Genomic DNA, 25244 nt, shown 5'->3' on the forward strand with positions numbered 1-25244 from the left:
TGAAATAGACATCTATTAGATATCTTTTAGACATCACCAAGATATGATAACGATATGTTTAAGATCTAACCTGTCAAATTTGACATTTGCGCGATTCTGGAGATACTCTTGAACGATTTCCTTGGGATATGACTTAGAGATCCAATTCACATCTAATAGATATCTTACGCTATCTAACGTAAAAGTGACATTGGTTGCCCGAATTGCGCTGCAAAAGAGAACTAGTTGATATCTAAACTATAACGTATCTAGAATGGATCTAGTACGTGTCGTCTCTTGTGAATATCGTGAAGTTCGAATACGGCCGATTATCTAATAATTTATTTCTGATCTCCGTACAATGCATGTGTTACGCCTAAAAGACAAATGTAACACCATTGTTAAGCTCATTAAAAAACGGAAGTCAATAATAATTAATTATAATTACGTAAAAGTTACGTAATGAACAGTAAGCGACGACATACATAATGTACACCATAAATGCCGCACTTACTTTCTCGGTTTCTCTTTCCACAAAATAACTTGCACATATTATTTGCCGTTCTAAGGTTTGGCGGGAAATGTATATAAATTTTGACGCCATTTTCTCGATCGCCATTCGCGCGCTCGACTTCGACTGAAGTGCATTCAGCCAAGATTTTATTTCACTAATTTTAATGTTTATTACTTGTATTGTGTTAGTTTAAGATATACTTGTATAGTGAATAAATTATATCGCTCTTGTTTGTATCATTTTGTACTAACATTCCTAGTTTCTTACATAACGAACTTGTATCACAAAATTATTAACAGGATTATGCTGATTTTGTCTAAAGAGTCAGTGCTGGGATTTTTCATGTACCTTTACGAGTATATTCATGTTAAGGCTCCTCTTCACGTTGGGCCAACGTCAACGCCAACGAGGGACGCAGCCATGCGGTAGAATGAGATAGCAATATCACTTGCTCCCTCTAACGCAAAAATGCGTCCCTCGTTGGCGTTGGCGTTGGCCCAACGTGAAGAGGAGCCTTTATGACTCACTCGAGCCGTTTCCAATGTACCTAAAGAAGGCCTATCTAATTTGCAATATAGTTATTTTATTACTTTTGTTCCCAGATTTCTAAACTTTCTAGACAAACCAGCATACAATTAAAGTTTATTTTAAGCGTGGATATTTAAATATACCCGTCCCTATGATATTTTTTTTAATGTTATAAGATAATCCTTTAAGGCAAGGCACTTTATGGACCTGGAAAGCACATTGGTTTCATCATTCACGGGGCATTTTAAATTCCACGAGTAAAATACCAATTTAACAACTTATTCTTAGATCATACACAGATTTTATAATAAAATTTTATCACTCCTGTGGACCATAGTTTACACACACACACAAGTAATGATTTTCTCACACACTTACTATGAGAATAAATCCACCCCACACCAGCGTTTTTTGAGCGTCGACGTCTAGTCAACGCTATGCAAAATGGCGTCACTTGACCGTTGGGCCAACGTTGCGAGCAGCAGCCATAGAGGACGCCGACGCTAGTGTGGTATTAATGGCCTTATACTTAGCCCTTAACTTGGGTATGTCCACATAATCTAATGTTGTGTATGAACTTAATGTTTGTACTGCAAATGATCATACGAGATATCAGCATGGAAGCCCTCCGGACCGGCTGAATACCGGACTTTCTGCATTCGTCCATCTGGCAGGAGCACATGGTAGGCTCCGTTGGTGTTCTCACCGTGTTTGGCCTCTTGGTGGCCGAAATCGTTGCCGCTGTGGTGGTCGCGAACTCTGTACCCGAACTCATAGTTGGCAGCGTAATGGAGCTGGAAGCAAAAGGTGATATGAGACTTTCTGTATATGTATATGAAATACAGCTTAACCTTTTTGCTGCCATTGACTTGATATAAAGTCAGTACTGTTACTTTTAAGTGTCAAATGTAAGCAAGTGTATAATTTTTTCTCTCATGTCAATTCAACTTTTTAATATTTTTAATGTATTACTGTTAACTTGTAACTTATCTGCTAAAATCAATAGGTAAAAATAAAATCAATAGGTCGAAATGTTAGTAGTAAAATTTTAAACGAGCACCAAAGTACTGAATTTGTTATAAATTGTGTAACATTCTCCGACCGTCCTTAGTCTGGGACCGGTCTGAAAACCAGCGCCGGGCATCTAGGCCTGGCACACGCTGAGACTGGAACCCTTTGTCTAATACAAAAATCTTCTCACCTTTTGCTTTGTATAATTTGATAATTTAACGGTTGTATCTTATTATGTAAGTAATTCTAACTCTATGTTATTTTCATGTATGTGGCAATAAACCATTCTTATTCTTATTCTTATGTTAACTATATGGGTTATCTACGTGCAATTTGTGGCTTAGAGTTGATGACACTTTAATTGACGTGACGGCGAAAAGGTTAAATGTAAGAAAAACTAATAACGCTAGTGGAGTGATCACACTCGGAGTAATTAAGAATGGAGCCGCCATTAACAGGCATTCCCCTCTGTCGAAAATAGGCGGCCAATGGTCAACCATATGTATGGACTGACGTTTATCTGACATGACGTACCTATACAATTGATGTGCTCCTCCCCCGCAAAAAACGACAGACTATTTTGTACCGAAAATTTTAGACATGGCGTCTCCGTTGTTAATTACTCCGAGTGATCACAGGACACTAGAGTTAGACTAAGATAAGTCTGCAACGATTTTGATAGCACATGCAGTACAGGTGTTATTTTAAACGTCAAACCTCTCTGCGTTTGTATATTTTTATTTAAATTTATTGTTTTAGCCAGCAGATATTTGTTAAAGCCAGCTCCACACTCGCGTTCGCGGCTTCGCGCCGCGATTCGCGCACGAGTGTGGAGCGGGCTTAAGACCGGGCTGTTGGGCATATTATGCGGTCTTATATGCTGGGCTTGGACTAGATTTTTTTTAAATCTTATGTATGAACATGAAGTGTAACAACCTCATAGTTTAAATGCTTATACGTTATACTACTTTCCACATAATTTACTTGTTTTCTTACTAATATTTAGTGTATTTGATATCAGCCTCCCTAAATCTTTAAGTTCAAATTACCGTAAAATGGGGTGGGTTGGGTGAAATTTGACTTTCAAACCTCGATAAAATATTATTTTTACATGTGAAAACTAAATGGTGTATATAATAAGTGGTTCGGACGTTTGTATTTTAGTTTGTATTTTATTTTGGGTAGTTTCATTTCATAACTTTGACGATAAAGAGGAAAACCCACCTCACCCCGTAGTGCCTCGTATTTGGGGTGAGAGGGTTTTTCATAGAAAGGTGATTTTGGAAGATTGTTGGATCGATTGTTTTTATTATGCGTATTACTATAGCCCCATTTTAAATTAGAATACATTATTTTTGTAGCAGTAGCCTTAAAATTCCTTCTCACCCCCCTCTCAAACCTTCTCTCCCCGTTTTACGGTAACAGTTTTTTTTATGTGTTTACTTATGGTTACGATCAAATAGAAATAATGATGTTTGTGTAACATGTAAATAAATTAAGGTAACAAAATAAATGAATGTACTAAATTAACTCGTGTTTATTAATTACACTTAATTAACATAAACGTGCTTATATAATTAATCAAATAACTTATTAACATTAATTCAACAAATGCAACTCAGTATTTAGATAACGAGTACATGGTTCATCATCATCATAGTTATTATTATCTAAGGTACTTACAGAAAGTTAAATGCAGTCATAAACGATATGATTTATAAAACTTTTAACGATGTCATGTCTATTTATTTCAAATCATCATAGAAGGTAAAACGTTATGAGCAATCTAGAATTTCATCCACAATAATAATTACTTAGGTTTCTTGCAAAATAAATAAATATTCTAACTTATCTAAATGGAATTTACAAAGTAAGTTTCAAGAAATTTCAATACGTTCACAATAATATTAAAGTAACAAGAAAACTTCATCTCAAATTGAATGTTTTGTGTTTACCTAAAACTTTAAAAACCTTTAAAGGTTATGCCTATGCCCTAAACAATTTAGGACATAACCTTTAAATAATTGTACCTAGTTTAAATGCGAGAGTGGGTTGGCATTGGCAGTACCTAGCTATTAAGTATTTGTTCTGTTCAATAGAGAATGTACCTAAACCTTGGTTGAGTTTAGTTCACGGTCCTGCTTTGATGTTTATAATTTATCAATACCTATTTATAGGTACTTAGATTAACAACTAACATAAATAATACACGTAATATTATGTTTATAATCAGAGAGCGAGTAATACCTTCTGTGAAACAATAAATTGAAAATGTTTAAATTAAATTCTGTTACATGTTTTTGGGAGTTATTTAAATACGAACTGGGTGGTGAAACTTTTAAATTAATTATATTTCACGAAACATGTATACCTACTCGTAAAATGTATATTGTACTGTCACCTGCAATAATATGTTACTCTTCGAAGGCCGCAAAAATATGTGACACGCTCTTATGGTTCTATAAACAAGATCGTGTCAGACTGTACAATGCGATAATTGTAATACAGATTTAAACATTTGGATGTCGTAACTAAATTAAATAACTGAGCTTGTTAATGACCCGTAATTTTGTGTATTTTATGTAAAGTTTTCTTTATTTTGGCTTGCCTATAGCTTTCCGGATACCGTCTTTTATATTTCCTATGCCCCGTCGGTCTTTTGCGTTTTATTTTAGGCGACGCAGTTTGGATAATATCCAAGTGCTGAATGTTCAAATTGTGATGTCCTATCAAGTTTTTTAGCTGCGATTGGGATAAAACGTAAAGGGGTTCGGATTGTTGAGTTTTATGTCCACTGGAAAAAGAATAACTTGAGCTAGGATTGTAACTCGGTGGTCCGTAAATTGGAGGTCCGTAAGAAGAAGAGGTATCAAAATTTAAAGGTGTACCGTATGACGTTTCAGGAACACCATATTGGACTTCTGGAAATCTTTTCCTATATTTATTTGGATTTGTATAACCTACAGTAGGGGCGTAACTTTGCGTCGGCAAGCTGTAAAGAGGATCTTTATTTGTATGTTCGTAATCGTAATCAAAATCGTCATCGTATGCGTAGTCTTCATCGTAATCTCTTTGATTATGTCTGTTGGGACGATGCGGTCTAATATCATCCTCATAATCGCTATATGTGTAATCTGTAGCTTCTCCTATAGGGAATTTTGGGGTTATTAAGAATGTTGACATGTCGTTAAATCGATGTCTACCTCTTGGGTTTAGTCTGATAAGGGATTCTGCTGTAGGAGCTGTATCATTAGTTACAGAAGAAGAATTAGTGATTTGTGGTACAAGAAAGGGAGCAGTTTCAAGGGTTGATCTGCTTGTTCTTTTTAGGGATTCAGAAGGTTTATTACTTACACTATCATCGCCGTATGCAGACACTCCTGTGCCATCTCCTGTCAAATGTTGGACACCTGTGTGTTGCGCGTTGTGATGAAGATATCTTTCGCTTTGGTCGCTCTCGTCTGACTGTGTCCCATACTGGGTCGCAGCATGCTGAGTCGCAGCACTAGCAGCATACTGTGTCCCATACTGCGATGGTGGATATTGTGGCTGGGCATATTCTAACGCCTGCTGACTTGGTTTAGCTGAATCTTCATTTACGTAATAATCGGGCTCCCTATACTTGAGTCCTGAGGAAATAGTCTGACTGGCTACTTCGACTTTATAATAATTGTTGCTTTTAGTTGTGGTTGTATCTTGTGCGGCAGGCGCTGGGGTTACAATAGGTTGTACTCCATAAGGTCTGATAAGGTTTGCTCTGTGTTTATTAGGGTCTTCAATATCGTCTACTTGCTCAGTTATAGGTTTATGATCCTTGACTACAGGTTCAGGCATATAAGCGCTAGCATATTGTGGTATTTGGACATATTTTGTATGATCATACTGCTGTGCTAGATTTGGGTTTGGAGCATCTTTTAAGTAGAAATATAGATCTATCGGCGTCTCCAGATTTTTGTGCTTTTCTTCTTCTTCTTTGTTTTGGTTTCCTGATACAATTAAAGCGTTTACTCCAGATAATTGTTGATCTTTAGAGTTAGTTTTCAGTAGTGATTTTAATGCATCAATATCTTGAGCAGATTGATACTCTTGCATTTGATGATATTGCTTAGGATAAATAGGCTTCTCCGTGTTTGGTATGGCCTCTGTATATAACTTACTTTCATGCGTAGCTTGATAGTGTTTTAGACCAACATTACCATTAGGTTTGATGGTTACTCCTTGATCATAAGTAGGTCCTGGTGAAATATAGACAGTCTGGTACCTTTTTGGTTGAAGATATTGCTGATATTGGAGATCTAGTGAACCATGTGACCTATGGTTCCTGCTTCTCTCCTTTATAATCGCATCAGCTTTAGTAATCTTCGTAGGCTCTGGACTTTGGAGTCTGATTCTTTCAACTCTTTTAGGTTCTACTCTTTTCTCTTGTCTTCTACTCTTATATTCTGTTTGTCTAGATTTAGGAGTAGTAACTATTACTTTAGCGTCTCTTAGCTTCGCTTGCTGTTGTTCTAAAGCTAGTTGATGGCTCTCTTGTGATTCGTGATAAGCTTTCATATAGCTGTCCATCTGTATCGGGGCTTGTGTCCATCTTTGGACTTGAGCTCTGTGTTGCCTTATTCTTTCTGCGTTGAACATAGCTTGTTGATTCTGCGCATGTAGTCTAGCATTTTGTTGAGAGTTGCCTGCTAAAGGGTTGCCATAAGGTAGAAAGCCTGGGCTGCTGAGTTTCTTTTCGTCTATTCTGGATTGTTCATTAATGATTTCATGGACTGGGCGCGCATTTGATTTTACTGATTTTGATATGGTTGCTGGTATTATCAGGAGAAGCGTGAGTATTGTGTAAGGCGGCATTGTACCTGAAAAAAAAAAAAAAAAAATAAGTAAGAAATTCTGTTTGTAAAATAGTGATACGGGATACACAAGATAAATGTAAAGTCCTATGTAAGTAAGATACAATCGATATCAAATACCTACCTAAGTAATAAAAAGTAGGTAAGGTGTCTTAAAATATATGTGAGCAGATTTGTATCTGTAAATAGAAAACATGTTTACCCATGCCCACATTTATATTATCGTGATTAATTATTATCTAATAGATAGTTGCCAGTTTCTCCCTGTTTTGATGATTTGATGGGGTCCAATTCAGGATTAGAATGCTTCGGAGAAATGTTGATAGCCAATGCAATCCCATTAGAGACAGAGTATTCAACCGCCAAGTTCGAGCATCAGTGTTACCGGTAATCCCGGGATTGATGCATAATAGCAATAAGGGGTCATCCATTAATTACGTCACACGTTTAGGGGGAGGGAGGGGGTCAAGAAAAAGTGACATATTGTGACATGGGGGAGGGGGGAGACACAAACTATGTGACGTCACTTTAACTTCAACAGTAACCGAAAATTTATTTAAATTATTTAGTTCGCTGTACATTTAAATAACAAGTTTTTAAAACGAAAATAGTTTTTAATCGTTAATTTTCTTTCCTAAGGAGTTTTGGGTTATAAAATTACTAATATTTATATCGTCAAAAATATTTTGATAAAATATTAATAATACTTAGGTACTTACTAAATTCGATTTGGCGATTTCGTAGAAAAAATGTGACGTCACACTAGGGGGGGAGGTGTTTGCCAAATGTGACCAAGTGTGACAAGGGGGGGGGGAGGGGTCAAAAACCTAGAAATTGGTGTGACGTAATTAATGGATGACCCCTAATAGCATTCACCAGGATTGCAGGATTTGCAGGCAGGCAAATTATATAACCATACCATTAATAAAATTGGACTATGATTACGAAATATTTAATAGTTTGAATTAAAATATTAAAAGCATATGGTATCACAACGCGACTTTTTAACCAAAATATATATTACGACTGAAAAATTCATTAAGTAGTTCTAAAATGACTTGTGTTCTAATGGTTGAGTAGTAAATAGGCCAACCGAAATGCCATTTTATTGTTATTGAAAATAAAAACAAATTATTTCAGGTATCTTAGGTCGGTACTAAATAATCGGGAATTTTCTTCTTATTTAATAACTTTTTTGAATTTTCTAGTTAATTTTTAGCGGGCTACGTTAAGTGTCGCTGTCGCAATGCCCAATAAGGTAAACGTACTGGTGCTCGGCGCGGACCCAGTACATGTCATCTTAAAACTTAAGTTATTGTCAATAGAGGTGACAGCAGGGTGTCATATATTGGGCATTTGCATGTCAAGCCTAATACGTTTACCTTACGCTATAGGGTGTCAGCACATCAGAGCCATTTTAAATTTGCCTATCTATGTGTAATACCATCATTCATCATTTGTTCCATTAGACTCTCTAAATCACGTGACCTTTGTCCCATATTCCATTGAATATGCATTGCATTCTTTATGAATTATGATAGCTTTTATTTGCAAATGTCACGATTACATTATTTAATAAAATGTCAAAACGACCTCTTAATTATGTTTCTCATCTAAGTGAATGACTGTTATTCTTTTTGAGAAATAAATATCTTTAAACCGAATTATATTATTATACGTATAAATAACTCATAATGCGCTACACATCCATATATTTTCTTGTCAAAGAAACCGGAAGGAAGGTCAAACCGATCATATAATATTACATCATACATAAATACAGCAAATGAGCTTTCACACACATGACCCGTATTACATTCAAAATATATCTACGACTTTGGGTCTTAATCCATCGACTTAAGGTTGAAGGGTGTACATATATTTATGAATGGACACATGATCGTGTTACATGATTAATGAGGTAATGACTTGGTTATGTAAAAGTAAGCCACTCAAGTTCATCCGTGTATTTAAGAAAATGTATGTCATATTTGGTTATACAGATATCATTATTTACTAATGCCAGGCGTGGCTCACTCCGCGATTTCGTCGCTTTGCTACAGGTAGCTAAAAGTACATCCACTCGACCCCAATTTTGGGGTTTGCCATAAGCCGCGCGTGGCGCTGTCGCCACCTAGCGGCCATATCTGTGCTGATCGTGACAGACGCGTTTTGTTAGAGCAAAAAGAATAGATAGTATAGAGGGGTCCTGTCATAGTAAATGTTGTAGTTACTGTAAATTTACTGCCATCTATCGACACACGACTGTAACTCAAAATAAACACGTATAAAATTATCAAAAAAATGAATATCTATGGATAAATGATTTTATTATTTTTATATCATTTTGACCCATGTTCATTCACTGATATGGGTCAATTTTCAAATAGGCATTTTTTGCTGTCCCACGGCTAAAACTCGAAGTCCATAGGACTAAAAGACTGGGTATGTATTTATTTTCATTCAGTGTATTATAAGCTTTAAAAATCATGCACAACTGTACCTAAAATATTATTTGTTCCTGACAAAATCGCATTTGAAGTTCCAAAAACGGCGAAATTTGCCGTTTTTCGCGTGTCCCAGTGGCGGCATCGCGCAATAAAAAAAAACATAACTTTGGATGTAGCCAACGTACTATAAACAACTTTGTATTTCTATAAAGAGCATTTTCTAGAGAATTGATTTAATCATATTGATAAATTAATGCGTTATTTAATAAAACAAGGCAAGCCTTTTTATCGCTGTCCCGCGCGGCACCTATTTTGTTATGACTTAAATATACCCCCTATAATCTTCTTTGTCTATTGAATAACGGTTAGATTAAATTTACAACGCAATAGTGCGGTTAGTTGGGCATCGATTGACATCAAATGTAGACCCGGAAACAGTTTAATTTATTTAAAAACAGATAAAAATCTCTTTCGATATATTTTGGTACGACTACAATGACATTTGTATGGACGCTTAATACGTTGGTACATAGTTGGAATAAAAATGTTTATTTTATAATAATAGTTGCAAATATAGTGTTAAAATATATAGTAAAATAAATAAGTGAATCGGTTGTGTTGTGTAGGAAATATCGCAAAAGAATATTATTGGCGACATGTCGCGACATTTGTATGGCGACATTTATACGGCTATTTTGACCGTATAAATGTCGATTGTGGCATACAAATGTCGACATAGTGCCATACAGATGTCGAGAAGGTGTTATACAAATGTCGTCAGGGTCTTATAAATGCAACAAAAATAATAAATAGTGGCATATACATGTTGATACTGCCATATAATGTCGAAAAAATGCCTTATACATGTCAAAAGCACCTTACAAATGGCTAAATAGTAAATAGTGTCATACAAATGTCGATCTTTAAACGTCCATATCTAGCTAACTATAAAAAGTACAGAGGTGCCTCCTACAGTATATTTTTTGTTGTTAAGAACCCTTCCTAAAACGATGATTATAAATCAGATTTTTAAAAAATAAAAAATTGCCATACAAATGTCGAAAAACACCCTCTTCAAAAATTGACCCATATCTATGTGACGGTGTCGTCACGCCATCTAGCCGAGAATAGGCTAAAGGTGTGTGTGCCATCTATCCGAGAATGACTTTTTCTTGATTTCCGAGGCACGTTTTTAGGGTTCCGTACCCAAAGGGTAAAACGGAACCCTATTACTAAGTAAGACTTCGCTGTCCGGACGGACAGCGAAGTCTTCCGTCCGTCCGTCCGTCTGTCTGTCACCAGGCTGTATCTCACGAACCGTGATAGCTAGACAGTTGAAATTTTCACAGATGATGTATTTCTGTTGCCGCTATAACAACAAATACTAAAACAGAATAAAATAAAGATTTAAGTGGGGCTCCCATACAGCAAACTTGATTTTTGACCAAAGTTAAGCAACGTCGGGCGTGGTCAGTACTTGGATGGGTGACCGTTTTCTTTTTGCATTTTTTTCCGTTTTTTTTTTGCTTTATGGTACGGAACCCTTCGTGCGCGAGTCCGACTCGCACTTGCGCGGTTTTTTTCTTAGACTTTATTCATCTTATACGAAGTTACATATGTCTTTGGTTAGGAAGTGAGTCTTCTGTACCTACTTAGTACTATTATTTATTCTGTGCTAATGCTTGTCATACTTATCTTTAATGGCATTGCAGATAACTGACTTAATCGAATTGAAACTATCGTGAGTTATACAAAAAACTTAATTTGCTTATACTATTCGAAAATAATAAGATGTGCCTATATGTATAATTAACAAGAAAGTTGCGGCGCGATTCTGGAAATGAATTAGAGATTAACTAGATACGATATAGTAAAGATAGTGAAGATATTATCTTCACTATTTCATATCTAGTGACATATCTATACTATTTCATATCTAGTGAGTGCCTAATTCATTTCCCGAATCGAGCAGTTGATGTCATGATATTTCACACTAGATATTAAATATTTGAATACTGTTGTGTAAGTTTGCTTGTTTCTCATAAACCTACCTACTTACGCATTGTTTCGACAAATATTATTACTACAAGCAAAGAGAATAGATAGTATAGAGGGGCCCTGTCATAGTAAATTTTGTAGTCACAGTAAATTTACTGCCATCTTTCGACACACGACTAAAACTCAAAATTAAAACGTATAAAACTATCAAAAAATTTATAGATATGGATAAATGATTTTACTATTTTTATTTATCCACTCACTTGCTTTTGGTAACTGTAGCTACCAGCTGTCACCCTTATTTTATTATAATAATAGAGGTCACTGAAAAATATCAAGCAAGTGAGTGGTTATATGATTTTGACCCATGTTCATTCACCTATGTGTTAAAATTGTTAAATATGAAACGGTGTCATAGCATAGGCCAAAGGTGTGTACGGCATCTATCCGAGAATGACTTTTTCTTGATTTCCGAGGTATTTTTTTTCCTTAGACTTTATTAATCTTATACGAAGTTACATATGTCTTTGCTACAAGTTTCAAGCTATTTTGACTAATGACTACTGAAGTATTGTAAATTGGCTCAGACAGAATTTATCGTATCCATGACGACTGTCAAAGTGAAATGAAGCGCCGGTGGCCTATAGCGGTAAAGGGGACCATCGATTAGGTACTTTGCCGGTCGATATCAGCCTGTCAGTTAAACGCAAAAGGTGACAGTTCCGAACAACTGACAGGCTGATATCGTCTGGCGAACTGGTAATCACTGGACCTGCGACTTTCAATGCGGAGGTCGCGGGTTCAAACCCCGGATCGTACCAATGATTTTTTCGGAATGAAACGAAATACCAGTTGATATTTATCAGTCGCTTTTCGGTGAAGGAAAACATCGTGAGGAAACCGGACTAATCCCAATAAGGCCTAGTTTCCCCTCTAGGTTGGAACGTTAGATGGCAATCGCTTCCGTAAAAACTAGTGCCTACGTCATGATACATGAGCCGTGGCCAAAGGCCGGGACAACGGAAGACAAAGACTGTCAAAGTGAAATATTTTATTTTTTAGGTCCTAGGTAGGTAGGCGTGGGTCACTCCGCGATTTCGTCGCTTTGCTACAGATAGCTAAAAGTACATCCGTTCCACACCCATTTTGGTGGCTAGTCATAAGCCGCGCGTGGCGCTGTCGCCATCTAGCGGCCATATCTGTCCTGATCGTAACAGCCGCGTTTTGTTAGAGAGTCAGTCCTCTGTACCTAGTACTATTATTTATTATGTACCCTAGGTAGTAAGTTTCTACCTAAGTTAAACAAATAAACGTAAACATATGCCGTTTCCGTCACAAGCGCATTGACCAAGACTTTCACTATCGCCCGGCGGTAAACCTGTTGTACGTCCGTCTGTCTATCTGGGCTGAATGTGTTTCGCATATGTTAGCCTCATATGTGTATATAAAACGAACGGTAAGACGAACAGGGTATTTGACTGTATTTAATTTACTAAGTGTGCACATTATAAGAAAATTACAATAATCAATTTAAAAGTGGAAAAATTACTGTCTTGGGTGAGACTTGAACTCACGGCCTCTGGATCGATACTCCAGCGCTCTGCCATCTGAGCCACCAAGACCTCATCCCTAGCCAGCAAATCTTTCCACCATATTATAGGTCAAGGGGACCCTTAGCGACATCTACCGTAAGAGTGTTATACTTCTTAAACGGCTACCGGAGTTCCAAGTCATATTGGAAATCCACCAGTTACGATGTGCTACCCATACTAATTTTAATTTTTAACAAGCAGAAACGTCTGCGAACGATGCTATTAAGCTTAGAATAAATTTAAAAGTGGAAAAATTACTGTCTTGGGTGAGACTTGAACTCACGGCCTCTGGATCGCTACTCCAGCGCTCTGCCATCTGAGCCACCAAGACCTCATCCCTAGCCAGCAAAAGAGCACTGGAGTATCGATCCAGAGGCCGTGAGTTCAAGTCTCACCCAAGACAGTAATTTTTCCACTTTTAAATTTATTCTAAGCTTAATAGCATCGTTCGCAGACGTTTCTGCTTGTTAAAAATTAAAATTACAATAATACCATACAAAATAATTAGCTGGTACCGTAAAATGGGGTGAGTAGGGTTAAAACTGACATTAAAACCTCGATAACATTTTGTTTTTACACGACTGCCCAAACAAAAAGAGTGTATTGTGTTCAGCGTTCATGTTTGTATGTATGTGAGTTTCTTTATTCCACCATAACTTCTGAATGCCTTAACCGATTTAGATGTATGATATGTCATTAGAATCCTTACGTCATCCCGGGTGACATAGGCTATATGACGTCATTATAAAAACAATATGGCGGACGTAATATACAATATTGCGTGACGTTTAGAAAAAAAAATCTTGCAAACCTATCGAGTGGGGTCTCAAAATGAAGAGCTTTGAAAGGCGATTTAAAATATATATGCAACATACGCGCTTAAATCTTATTTTGGTTAAATAAGGATTTGCAAAATGTGCTAAGAAAAATAAATTCTTCTATCTTATTTAGTGAGCTATCAAATAAAAGGGTATTTACCGCTGATCATAAAAATATATACAAATCATCCATATGACTTGTATAGGTATATTTTTATAAAGTAATTTTAGGAACTAAATCGCCCTATTGAAATCTAAACGTGTGAACTTCGATTTAAGCGATAGGGTTTGAATAATACTAAATGAGTCGGGCATAGCACGACATACGTGGCGCGCTGCACGTGGTCCAAAACCAGGCGCCTTCGACCTTCTCATACTAAAAGAGTCGGGCGTAGCCCGACGTTGTGACACGTTTTACGCTTACCAAAGCCGGGCGCCTTCGGCGCCCTCATACTCAAAGCGTCGGGTGTAGCCCGACGTACGTGGCGCGCTGTACGCTTACCAAACCCGGGCGCCGTCGGCGTCCTCATACTCAAAGCAGCCCGACGTACGTGGCGCGCTGTATGCGTTCCAAAACCGGGCGCCTTCGGCGCCCTCATACTGAAAGAGTCGGGCGTAGCCTGACGTACGTCACACGCTGTAGGTACTCAAAGCGTCGGGCTTAGCCCGACGTATATGGCGCGCTGTACGCGTTCCAAAGTCGTGGCGCCCTCATACTAAGAGAGTTGGGCGTAGCCCGACGTACGTGACATGCTGTACGCTTACCATATCCGGGCGCCTTTGGCGCCCTCATACTTAAAGCGTGGGGCTTAGCCCGACGTATGTGGCGAGATGTACGCGTTCCAAAGTCGGGCGCCTTCGGCGCCCTCGTACAAAATGAGTCGGGCATAGCCAGTGTTTAAATGCGAAGCCCGTAGATCGAACTCCGCGTAAAGCCGAAGGCCCGGAGCGTCCGACAGGTACGCGCTTTCTACAATTTCTCCTAGTATCATAATTGAGAAGTCGCAATTCCACGCAAGGCTGAAGACCGAGCTGCGGGAGGTTAGTACTCGCGGAACTTGGTCAGATATTTGAAGAAATTGCAGGAATTGCTAGAATCCCTAGCCCTTCAACTTACGCGGAGGTCGGTCTTCAGCTTATGTATTTTAACACATGTACCTACAGTCGTTTTGTGTTTCACCGCTAACGTCCCGCAGCTTAGCCTTCAGCCTCGCGTAGAAACTCGCTTCTCTTGGACGCTTTGGGTGTTCGGCCCTACGCAGAGCTCGGCATTCAGCCATCTTAGTCTGTCAGGGCTACCTACTTTTATTTGGAAGTTCATCATTTGAATGTAGGTAGGTACCAGTGGCGGCGCGTCCATAAAAGCCGATTCCCACCAGCTTGCCTGTTTTTGGACGTTTGAGCAGAGTTGTAAAGGAAATATGTAAGCCTAATTAGCCCCGGCTTGCCTATGGATATGTTTGACGCGCCGCCACTGGTAGGTACTAACACTTAAAGATATTATTAGCGTCGAATAGGCCCTTTTACATACAGTCTGTCATTATTGATCTTTGAATTGGTGCTATTTTGCCAAAGGCCATGTGTGCGTCGTCGTGCTGAAGTTGCGACGAAGATAATTGGATCAAAAACTTTTTTAGTGACAGTTAAAATTATGAGTCTTTATTGTGGACCTTCAAACCCTCATGGCCATTATAATTCAAAATTCCACTTCTTTTTAAGAAGTTAAGAAGCTATATTTAATATCAAATATCAAATGTCCCAAATTGTGAACACATTCACATATTATCCACAGAAAAGACGCCCGTAATAAGTGTGTCTCTGCCTTTAGAAGGTCCCAGTCCTAGGAGCTAATACCTATCCACATAAAAAGAACTTTGTTGACAAACTAAATGGCCGGGGGAAACCCTTATAAATGGTAGTTTTACTTAGTTTTTTCACTAAAATGTTTAAAATAAAATAAATTAATTAAAAAATTAAAAACACGACTGCCGCAGTTTAAATCGAACTGAAAAGCTAAAAATAATGTTAATATGTTAGTCACATAATTTTATGAATCTAAATTGGAATGTAAATATACACTCACGGTCATTCACAGTAAGTACAAAGGGCTATGTACATTAATGACCGTGACTGTAGGTATACGTGTACATTTAATTTCAATTGCAGTCGGGGGACCTTTTGATTGAGATGCACTTAGGTAGGTCCCCCGACTGTAATTGAAATTAAATGTACACGTACCTACAGTCACGGACATAAATGTGCATAGCTCTTTGTATTTACTGTGAATGACCGTGAGTGTATATTTACATTCGAATTTAGATTCATAAAATTATGTGACTAACATATTAACATTATTTTTAGCTTTTCAGTTCGATTTAAACTGCGGCAGTCGTGTTTTTAATTTTTTAATTAATTTATTTTTACATATGATAACTGAATGGTGTATACAATAAGTGTTCCGGACGTTTGTATTTTAGTTTTTATTTTATTTTGGGTAGTTCCATTTCATAACTTTGACGAGTTTGAAGATAAAGAGGAAAATCCACCTCACCCCATAGTGCCTCGTATTTGGGGTGAGAGGGGTTTTCATACAAAGGTGATTTTGGAAGATTGTTGGAAGAATTTTTTTTTATTATGCGTATTATAGCTCCATTTTAAATTGGAATACATTATTTTTGTAGCAGTAGCCTTAAAATCTCTTCTCACCCCCCTCTCAAACCTTCTCTCCCCATTCATAATCCACCTCTCCCCGCGAATCCTACTCACCCCGTTTTACGGTAATTAATTTAATTTTCATGAAAATTAACGGTGCGTAGTTTTATTTGAACCAACTGAATAATTAAGTATAATATACCAATATCACACAACACATTACACACATACACATTATTTTACTATGTACTTTAATTATTAGTATCAATGACAAAAAAAGTCCCACATATGTGTAATTATCCCCTGTTCGCCAGTACAATTACATTTCAACATTGTTTGACATCGATACGCATTTTACAAGATTTTTTAATTAAATAGGTAGTTACAGATTAGACGAGATATCACACAAACAGAGGTACGTTTGTGTTTTAATTAATTTATGACAGCAATTGATTTGATAAGATAATTACATTCGTTGATGTCGATGTGATAAGGTAGGTACTAAGAAAAGTAGGTCATGTACAATGTAATACCAAACTAGAATAATATTAAAATTAAATTAATTTAATTTAATTTAGATATTTAATTCAGGCAACAAGGCCCATATTACAAATACCTTACAGACTAACATACATATGTATTTTATAAATGTGATACTTCCTATATTTATAGGTATTACTATTATGATCTTGTTATTTTTTGTAAGGTTTGAAGAAATAGAGCTGTTTTGGGCAGAAAAAAATACAATTACTATATTTCAACTAGTCCCGCAAATTTTTTTTCAGTGATATTGAAAGAGTTAATTTGTTTTTTTTTAATCCATTTCACATATTTACCGTCCGTTTATTGCACAAAAGTTAAGTTAATGTTAATATTGAATTTAATGAACACTTAACATAAAGTTTATTCCAACCTTGTCCCAATTAAGTGGGTTCACAAAAACCGGCGTATGCGCACAGCAAAACCGACGAAAGTGTCGTGCGACCATCATTGTGTTATGCAATGCATGTATGTATGGGAGGTTATTATTGTGAGTAGGTACAGTTAGCAACGAAAGTCTAGAAACTTGCGGATTGGTAAAGTAAGTATTATTGTCAAATAATAAGTTATACTGTAGATTTGAAAATATTGTTGGTTTTAGCGTGTGTATTTCTGAATTAAATATACCTAGTACTGGAACTAGTAATTATCGCCATACAAATTCAGTAAAGGGAGCATTCCTTAGATTTATTTTAATTTTCATTATATTTATTATTTAAGATTCATAACTGGAGGCAGTTTTTTATTTATAGGTTATTTTAGTTTAGTAGTTATTTTAGTTGTAGCTTTATGTAGTTTTTAATTTTAGTTTATAATTGTTTTTTTTTTGTTTATATTACATGTATTTTGACGACCGGTCTGGCCTAGTGGGTAGTGACCCTGCCTGCGAAGCCGATGGTCCTGGGTTCGAATCCCAGTAAGGGCATTTATTTGTATGATGATACAGATATTTGTTCCTGAGTCATGGGTGTTTTCTATGTATTTAAGTATTTGTATATTATGTATATATATCGTTGTCTGAGTACCCACAACACAAGCCTTCTTGAGCTTACTGTGGGACTTAGTCAATCTGTGTAAGAATGTCCTATAATATTTATTTATTATTTATTATTTATATTTATTTATTCCTCAGATTCATAATAAATGAAAAAAATCGTAATTAATTAAAACTTTATTGCAAAATAGGTACGAGTACATGAAAAGTAAAAATGGCGGACTTAATGCCGGAAGGCATTCTCTACTAGATAAAGATCTAATTGGTGCATTCCATAATGTGGATTTAGCTTTTAAAATTCTTTGCCCCAAAATAATGAAACATAACCACATTTAATATCTACCGCGGATGGAGTATCGAGACAAACCTTACTGCTTTAACGATACTTTTGTAATTAAGCTTAGATATTGTGTTGTAATTACCTGAATAAATAATAAATAATAATAATTTGAGCTATCTTTGTTATATCTTAACTCTCTACTAAAGTTCGATTGGCCACATCGTTCTGATTTTGTACCAATTTGTTTTTTAAATGGAATTGAGAAATATAAACAAAATTTGTGTTCGAGTATATACCTAGATTATGGTTTGTGGTAGCTAGATTATTTATTTATTTTTAAACTTTATTGCACAGTAAAAAATATACAGTGACAAAAGGCGGACTTAATGCTACAGGGCATTCTCTACCAGATTAGTTCCTAGTTCCTACTTTCTTTTTTAACGAGCCTATAAGGTGTCCCACTGCTGGGCAAAGGCCTCCCTTCCCAAATCTGCAGCATCCAAACAAATAAAAAATGCGTTCAACTAAAAGAGCGCGTTCCGCTTCCATGTTTTACCGCTCCAGCTTTGCTTGCTAACCGTACTTGCACGTAACCGTATGGGAGTTTTACCATTGACGCGTGATATTGAACTCTTGCGTGATCGCTGGTTACGTTACTCTCACTTTTTGTTGATTTTATCACAGTTCAAACAGTTTATTTTATCTGTTACCCGGGTTACTGTTTACTGTCTGCTGGAACTAGAGTTAGACTAGGAAAGTCTGCAGCGATTTTAATAGCCTACGCAAGTACGCAGTGCAAGTGTTATTTTAAACGTCAAACTTCTATGAAACTATGACGTATAAATAACACATGCACTGCGTGGGTCATCAAAATCGCTGCAGACTTTTCTTGGTCTAACGCCATTTAGATACATGCAGGTAGCTATGCACGCGTTTAAAATGTTTAAATGATGCAGAGAAAAGGTGGGGGGTATAAATATAAATAAACATAAAACATATAAACATATAAATTTATATGCAAAGGTGCTAATCTAATAGTATTGCTGACTGTTATTTATTTATTTAATATTTATTGCACAAAAGAAAAACCTTATAGTACAAAAGGCGGACTAAACGCCATAAGGCATTCTCTACCAGTCAACTTTAAGGCTAAGCAGAGAGATTGTGAGCGAAGAATGGAACCAACAGCTGAACCTATGTCTCAATAACAGAGCGATAATAATGACTCAACTTCTATGGAAATTTGCAAATAAAATGCCCTATTTTCATTGCAGTATAGTATAATATAGTACAAATTGTGTCACAAGTTAGGAATCTCAACCCGATGCCCTTAACGAAGTGAATGTAACGTGTTGAAACCAGAAATTAGTATTAGAGAAGTTTGCCGAGCTGTGGGCGTTAGTTAATCGAAGATTAGCTTGTAAAACAGGGTTTGATCATATACAAGGTGTTACACCAGCCACTGAAAGTGGGATGGGCACACGTTGTATAATAGGTCATACTGAGCAACTTTTGCTATAGAACCAACCCCGAAATAGCGAAAAAAATTGACTCTCCCATACATTTTGGCTGGCTGATGTTGATATCTTCTATTAGAGTGTCAATTTTTTTTATCGCAATTCGGGGTTAGTCCCATAGTAGAACATACTCAGTATGACCTATACAACGAGTACCCACCCCACTTTCAGTGGCTTATGTAACGCGTTGTATATCCAGCAAAGGGTATCAAGTCTAGAACTATAGGTACAGCGTTCTTAAGCACAATGGAAAAACAACACAACTTTGATCACATATATACAGTAAGTATGTAAATTAACGAAAAACATTAACTCAAGCCCGTTAATGAATGGGTCACACTGAGCAACTTTTACTATGGCATCAACTTCGAAATCGCCAAAAAAAATTGACTCTCCCATAGAATTTAAATGAGACCAGCAAAATGTATGAAGGAACCAAATTTTTTTTCGCGATTTCGGCGTCGGTGCCATAGTAAACGTTTTGTGGTGCTAATTTTATTTGATCACAAATAGCCATGCATCGGTAGGTACTGTATTTCGCTTACTTACCTATACATGTAAAAGATCATATTTCGTCTAATATAATATCAATACGGAAATTAGGAAGCATTGTCAGAGGCAATTATAGTTTGAAATTAATACTTATTGGTCTTTGTTGCTGACAAGCTTAAGGCCGACACAATATACAAAAACCAAAAGTTATCTAAAGTATTAGTGTAGGTAGTGACAAAAAAACTACTCAAAGCTTATAAGCTAAGAGGTATACCTCGCTAGATGGCGTCACTTTCGCAAATTTTCAGGTTTATTTTTTTTATCAACTATTAGCTTAGTGTATCACTTATTACACACACATAAGTACATACATTTCGGAGATCATTAATGTATAAAATGTATAATCATTACCGTCTAAAGTGCAACAAATTAAGTAGGTAGGTCATTAGCACTTAACTTAAGGCCAAAAGAGTATACCTACCTATACCTATTAGGATTAGATTAGGTCACTTAAGCATTTATTTTCAGAACCTGTTTGGACTTACATGACTATAATTCGCATAGGTTCATATAAGTATAGGTACATATACCTACGTCTTATACATGTGAACATGTCTTTCATGCCATTTTTGATACATCAGTGCAACCAAACTTAACCATATTAAAGTTATTAAGACAATGATCAAAAAATTATTTTTATGAATGGAAGAAATATAATATAATATACTTAAAATTCGCTTTTAAACCAACACTGCCATTGTAAAATTAAAGTTTGCACCACGCTCAGTTTACTATTTCAATACTTAATTTAAAACCTTGTTTGACCGGAATGTAGACGTACTTAAAAATACAACTCGAATTCGCTCGCCATTCATCCACTAACCTACATAAAAGTAGACTTCCTAATTCACATAATAAATTCAATAGAATACGTTCCGTTTCACAAAAGCGCGGATGACACGCCTTTACGTAATGTGACGCAACGGAACGCGTGTTTTGGCGCCATTTCTTCCGGCCCGACCAATAAGGATAGAGGTTTCACTTGTTTTAAATTACAAATCGCGCAAAGGGATTATGTATTCAGCCAGTATTTGTGATGTTTTATTCAGAAGGATGCGTTTAGTTTGCGCGTGTTACGTAGAATGTGATGTATGATAATGTTAATATTCTGTATTAACATTTGGTTTTGATGAATCTGTGGTTAATTTAAAACAATTTAGCAACTATAGCCGGTCAAACTAGTTTGTCAGTAGAATAAGACGCGAAATTCAAAGTTTTCTATGGGACGATAACCCTACTTCGCGCCTACATTTTTTAATTTTGACCCTTTTTCTACTGACGGCAATGGCTTGACAGACTATATATGTATAGATACTGATACCTATAACATAGGTATCTACATTATAATCATAGAGTCCGTCTAGACTAACTTTGCACCCACTTGAACAGAAAAGGGGATGTCATTATAGACGTACCGTCATATTTCCATAGAAATTTGACATAAACGATAACATTACCACACTTTGTGATTGAAAATGCAAAGTTAGCTAGGTCTGACTCTATATATTATTTAGAATTAAAACTCATATTAATCGACCCAATTTTAAAGCAATCCATACCTATCGTTATCGCAAGTGTAAATTCGTGTAATTTATTAATGATATTAAAATATTCATTATAATCTTATTTGAGTAAGGTCAGTAGGTAACTACATTAGTAATGAGAAGATACATGACCGGTGAATGATTATTACATATATACACGCAAGCTGCTGGCACAAACTATTAAAGCCAATCCTATGATCATAAATAACTCATATCTTGCTTATAAGTTATAATATGTGTATAAAGTTTCATGTTCTTAGAGATTTCTAACTGATTAGCTTTTAAACGCTTCATACACGTTACCATAGAGAAATATGTATAGTAAGAATAGAGTGCTCACTCCATACATCAGTGTTCATGCCTAAACGACTATTAGGTATTTTCGCAGTCGACATCTAGCGTTGAGTAGCCGAATTATCAGTATCGCTACTTGATACTAGAATTCTCTAGTGTCGCGACTGACGAAAATTGTATTGAACAACAATTTACAACGAATATATTATATATATTATATTGAAAGCAGAAGGAGTTGAAAATAGAGCTAATATCATAATCTGGTTATAATATTAGCTGAAAATTGTTGGGCATTTCTATATATTGCTGCCATTTACTGAATTATGTACTACTTAGGTGTGTGAAGCGCTTTAGTCGATGTTACTTTGAGTATTTACTTTTAGTGCAAACCAATATTAATAATATTTATATTGTGGTTTATTACTTAGATATATTTATAATTGTATTTATCTTTGAATGCAATATTTTTGAAAGGGTCTTCAGACAGAGATTACATTTTCTATATCCTCTTAAAACTTAAACCTAAAATTTAAACTTCAATCGACACTTATAAATAAATATTACTTTTATATCATTATCATTTTTTATCTTATTGTATTTTATTTTGTAGTTTCACAGTGCCTTGGTTTTACTGTAATGCTGTGTTACTTTATTTGACTAATAAATAAATAATAAATAAATTATATGTTATGGGATAAAACAAGCGATTTTCTCTCTAATATATCAAAACTATAGACAAATATTCAATTGGAAAAGTTATTTCTTTGTAACATCAGATACGTGAAAAGTGTCGGTCTAAAAGTTGATTCGCCATTATAATAAGTATTATAAAAGTAAAAATAGAGTAGGTATTAGGGCATATGATCTCTGAATACCAACGTAGACGCATGCAATCTACAGATACTTATCGATAACAAGACTTACGGCGCGATTCGGGAAACGAATTAGACATTCACTAGATATGAAATAGTAAAGATATGTGACGTTCCACGGCAAAAGGTACCATTGCCCCGGCTGAGTATTGAAGCGGCGTTAATAATAGCGTAAGCGCCAGCCGCCATAAAGGTACCTTTTGTCGTGGAACGTCACATATCTTTACTATTTCATATCTAGTGCATGTCTAATTCATTTCCCGAATCGAGCCGTAAGAAAAGATTACATAAGTTCAAATAAGCCTAGGGGACTGTCGCGCAGTTGTGCAATACACAAGGATGTGAACAATGTTAAGGAAAGCCGATAGCCTCCGACAAATTGCCAGGTTTGTGTGGACGTCCTTAACCCGTCTATAAGCACCGTTATCACACTTACCAACTAAATATGTAATGGTTAAAACATTACCCGCGTTTAATACTGATGTTGGTTGGGTACGGTTAACGTTTATCAACTCTTATACGAATTGATTCCTTAAAATCATAATACATTTACCTGCATGCATGATAAGACCCTCACAGTTAGAATAATAATTGAAAAAGATGCCGTAGAGTCTAAGCTAATTCTGCTCTGACATTGACAGAACATGGATCCTTATATTCCTTATGAGATCTGCAATAATGACGTTTCTATCAGAATTTCTGCAGGACTTTCAGATGAAAACGTCCGGTTTGCACTTGAAGCATAAGGGCCCTTCTGAGCTGGAAAGCCACGTATACCTACATATCGTAATTAATTTTAATATCTATAAATATCAACAAAAATAAACTTTAGTGTTGTCTCGATTCGCATGATTGCTCACTGTTTAGACCAATAGTTAAAAAAGTTCCATCGTAAGGCCTGAGTTACACTTGTAAGTTTTACTTACGTAAGTAGGGACAAAGCTATTTGTTAGAATGAGATAACGATATTCATCTCTCATTCTGTAGTATAGCCGTGTCCCTACTTACGTAAGTAAAACTTACAAGTGTAACTCAGGCCTAAGATCAGCTCGATGCATTGTCACCCAACCCACATATTAAATGTGATATTTCACCTCAAATTAAAAATGGTCTAATTTAACTTACGACGCAGACGGAAGATATTATACCAGTTATCTCATAAATATATACTTTGTATTAAAGTTTAACAAGTTTGACCTTTCTAACTTCCTCAGCGTTGCGAAATTTGTAATTAAGATTTTATCTCAGCCATGCATTTGAGCTGTGCAGCTAACATTACCCTGAATGCATTAATCTATATATATATATATATATATATATATATATATCTATCTATGTATTTAGTGTACTCTTAGTCATAAGGTATAACATAATTATATGTATATAGTAGGTATTTAGAATGTTGATATTTTACTTCGCTCAAAAGTTACGTTTTTTTTTTCTGTTTATTTCTCACTGCACCCACATGGACGCTTTTCTGTTTCGCCCTATGGTTGACTGGTAGAGAATGCCTATACCGGCATTAAGTCCGCCTGTTGTACTTTTTGTATGTGCAATAAAGTTTAAAATAATAATAATAAATAATAATCTAGAGTAATTAAAAGACTATAGTAACCTCTATATTACATTATATCTATTCTTCTTTTAGTGCAGCTGCAAAAATAAATACTACGTAACAATCTACCACAAGTTTTGCAAACTTTCTTTTAGGTTACTTAGTTTAGAAATATTTTAGAACTTTCTTTTTTAGGTTAAGTACCTAATTTAAAATTATTTTCTTAATATAAACGTTCCACTTGATTAATTCCAGATCATCACTATCCTATTTAGACTATCTCATTATATCGTGACGTACCTAATTAAGTACATGTAACTTAAGTTTAGGTACTGTCCGACCGAAACAGGATTTTTTGCCGAAACCGATGTTTAGACTCCGTTTTGGCCCAAAACCGAAACATCTATTTTCTGTTACCGTTGGTAGTCTTGACTTTTATAACAATTTTACTTTTATAAAAACTTCAGTTATACCATTTAGTGATTTGTTTATACGTAATATAAATATAATTAATTATTAATTTCGTTTAGTAGTACCACTACCACTGTATATATATATTGTATGTAAATAAATGATTTAAAAGATTATTAATATACTTACGCATTTTTGCAAATCCCAAGCTTCCAAAAAACGAATTCCTCTAAAAAGCTAACCCAATATCCAAGATTTCAAACACACTTTCCACTATACTAAATAAAAAAAAA

General features: G+C 35.8%; 1 protein-coding gene and 2 non-coding genes across 3 annotated transcripts; all 3 read right to left on the reverse strand.

Moving 5' to 3' along the window:
- Window positions 1–1568: 1568 nt before the first annotated feature.
- On the reverse strand, window positions 1569–25244 carry LOC134675932 (uncharacterized). Its single transcript, XM_063534276.1, has 4 exons — window positions 25141–25244; window positions 5588–6888; window positions 5387–5509; window positions 1569–1815 (listed from the first exon to the last, which is right to left on the reverse strand). The coding sequence occupies exons 1-4, from the start codon at window positions 25142–25144 to the stop codon at window positions 1600–1602; spliced, it is 1644 nt and encodes a 547-aa protein (XP_063390346.1). The 5' UTR covers window positions 25145–25244; the 3' UTR covers window positions 1569–1599.
- Trnad-auc (transfer RNA aspartic acid (anticodon AUC)) lies at window positions 12880–12952 on the reverse strand. Its single transcript has one exon. It is a non-coding gene; the product is annotated as a tRNA-Asp (tRNA).
- Trnaa-agc (transfer RNA alanine (anticodon AGC)) lies at window positions 13181–13253 on the reverse strand. Its single transcript has one exon. It is a non-coding gene; the product is annotated as a tRNA-Ala (tRNA).

This window comes from Cydia fagiglandana, chromosome 23 (genome assembly GCF_963556715.1).
Source record: "Cydia fagiglandana chromosome 23, ilCydFagi1.1, whole genome shotgun sequence".
NCBI lineage: Eukaryota > Metazoa > Arthropoda > Insecta > Lepidoptera > Tortricidae > Cydia > Cydia fagiglandana.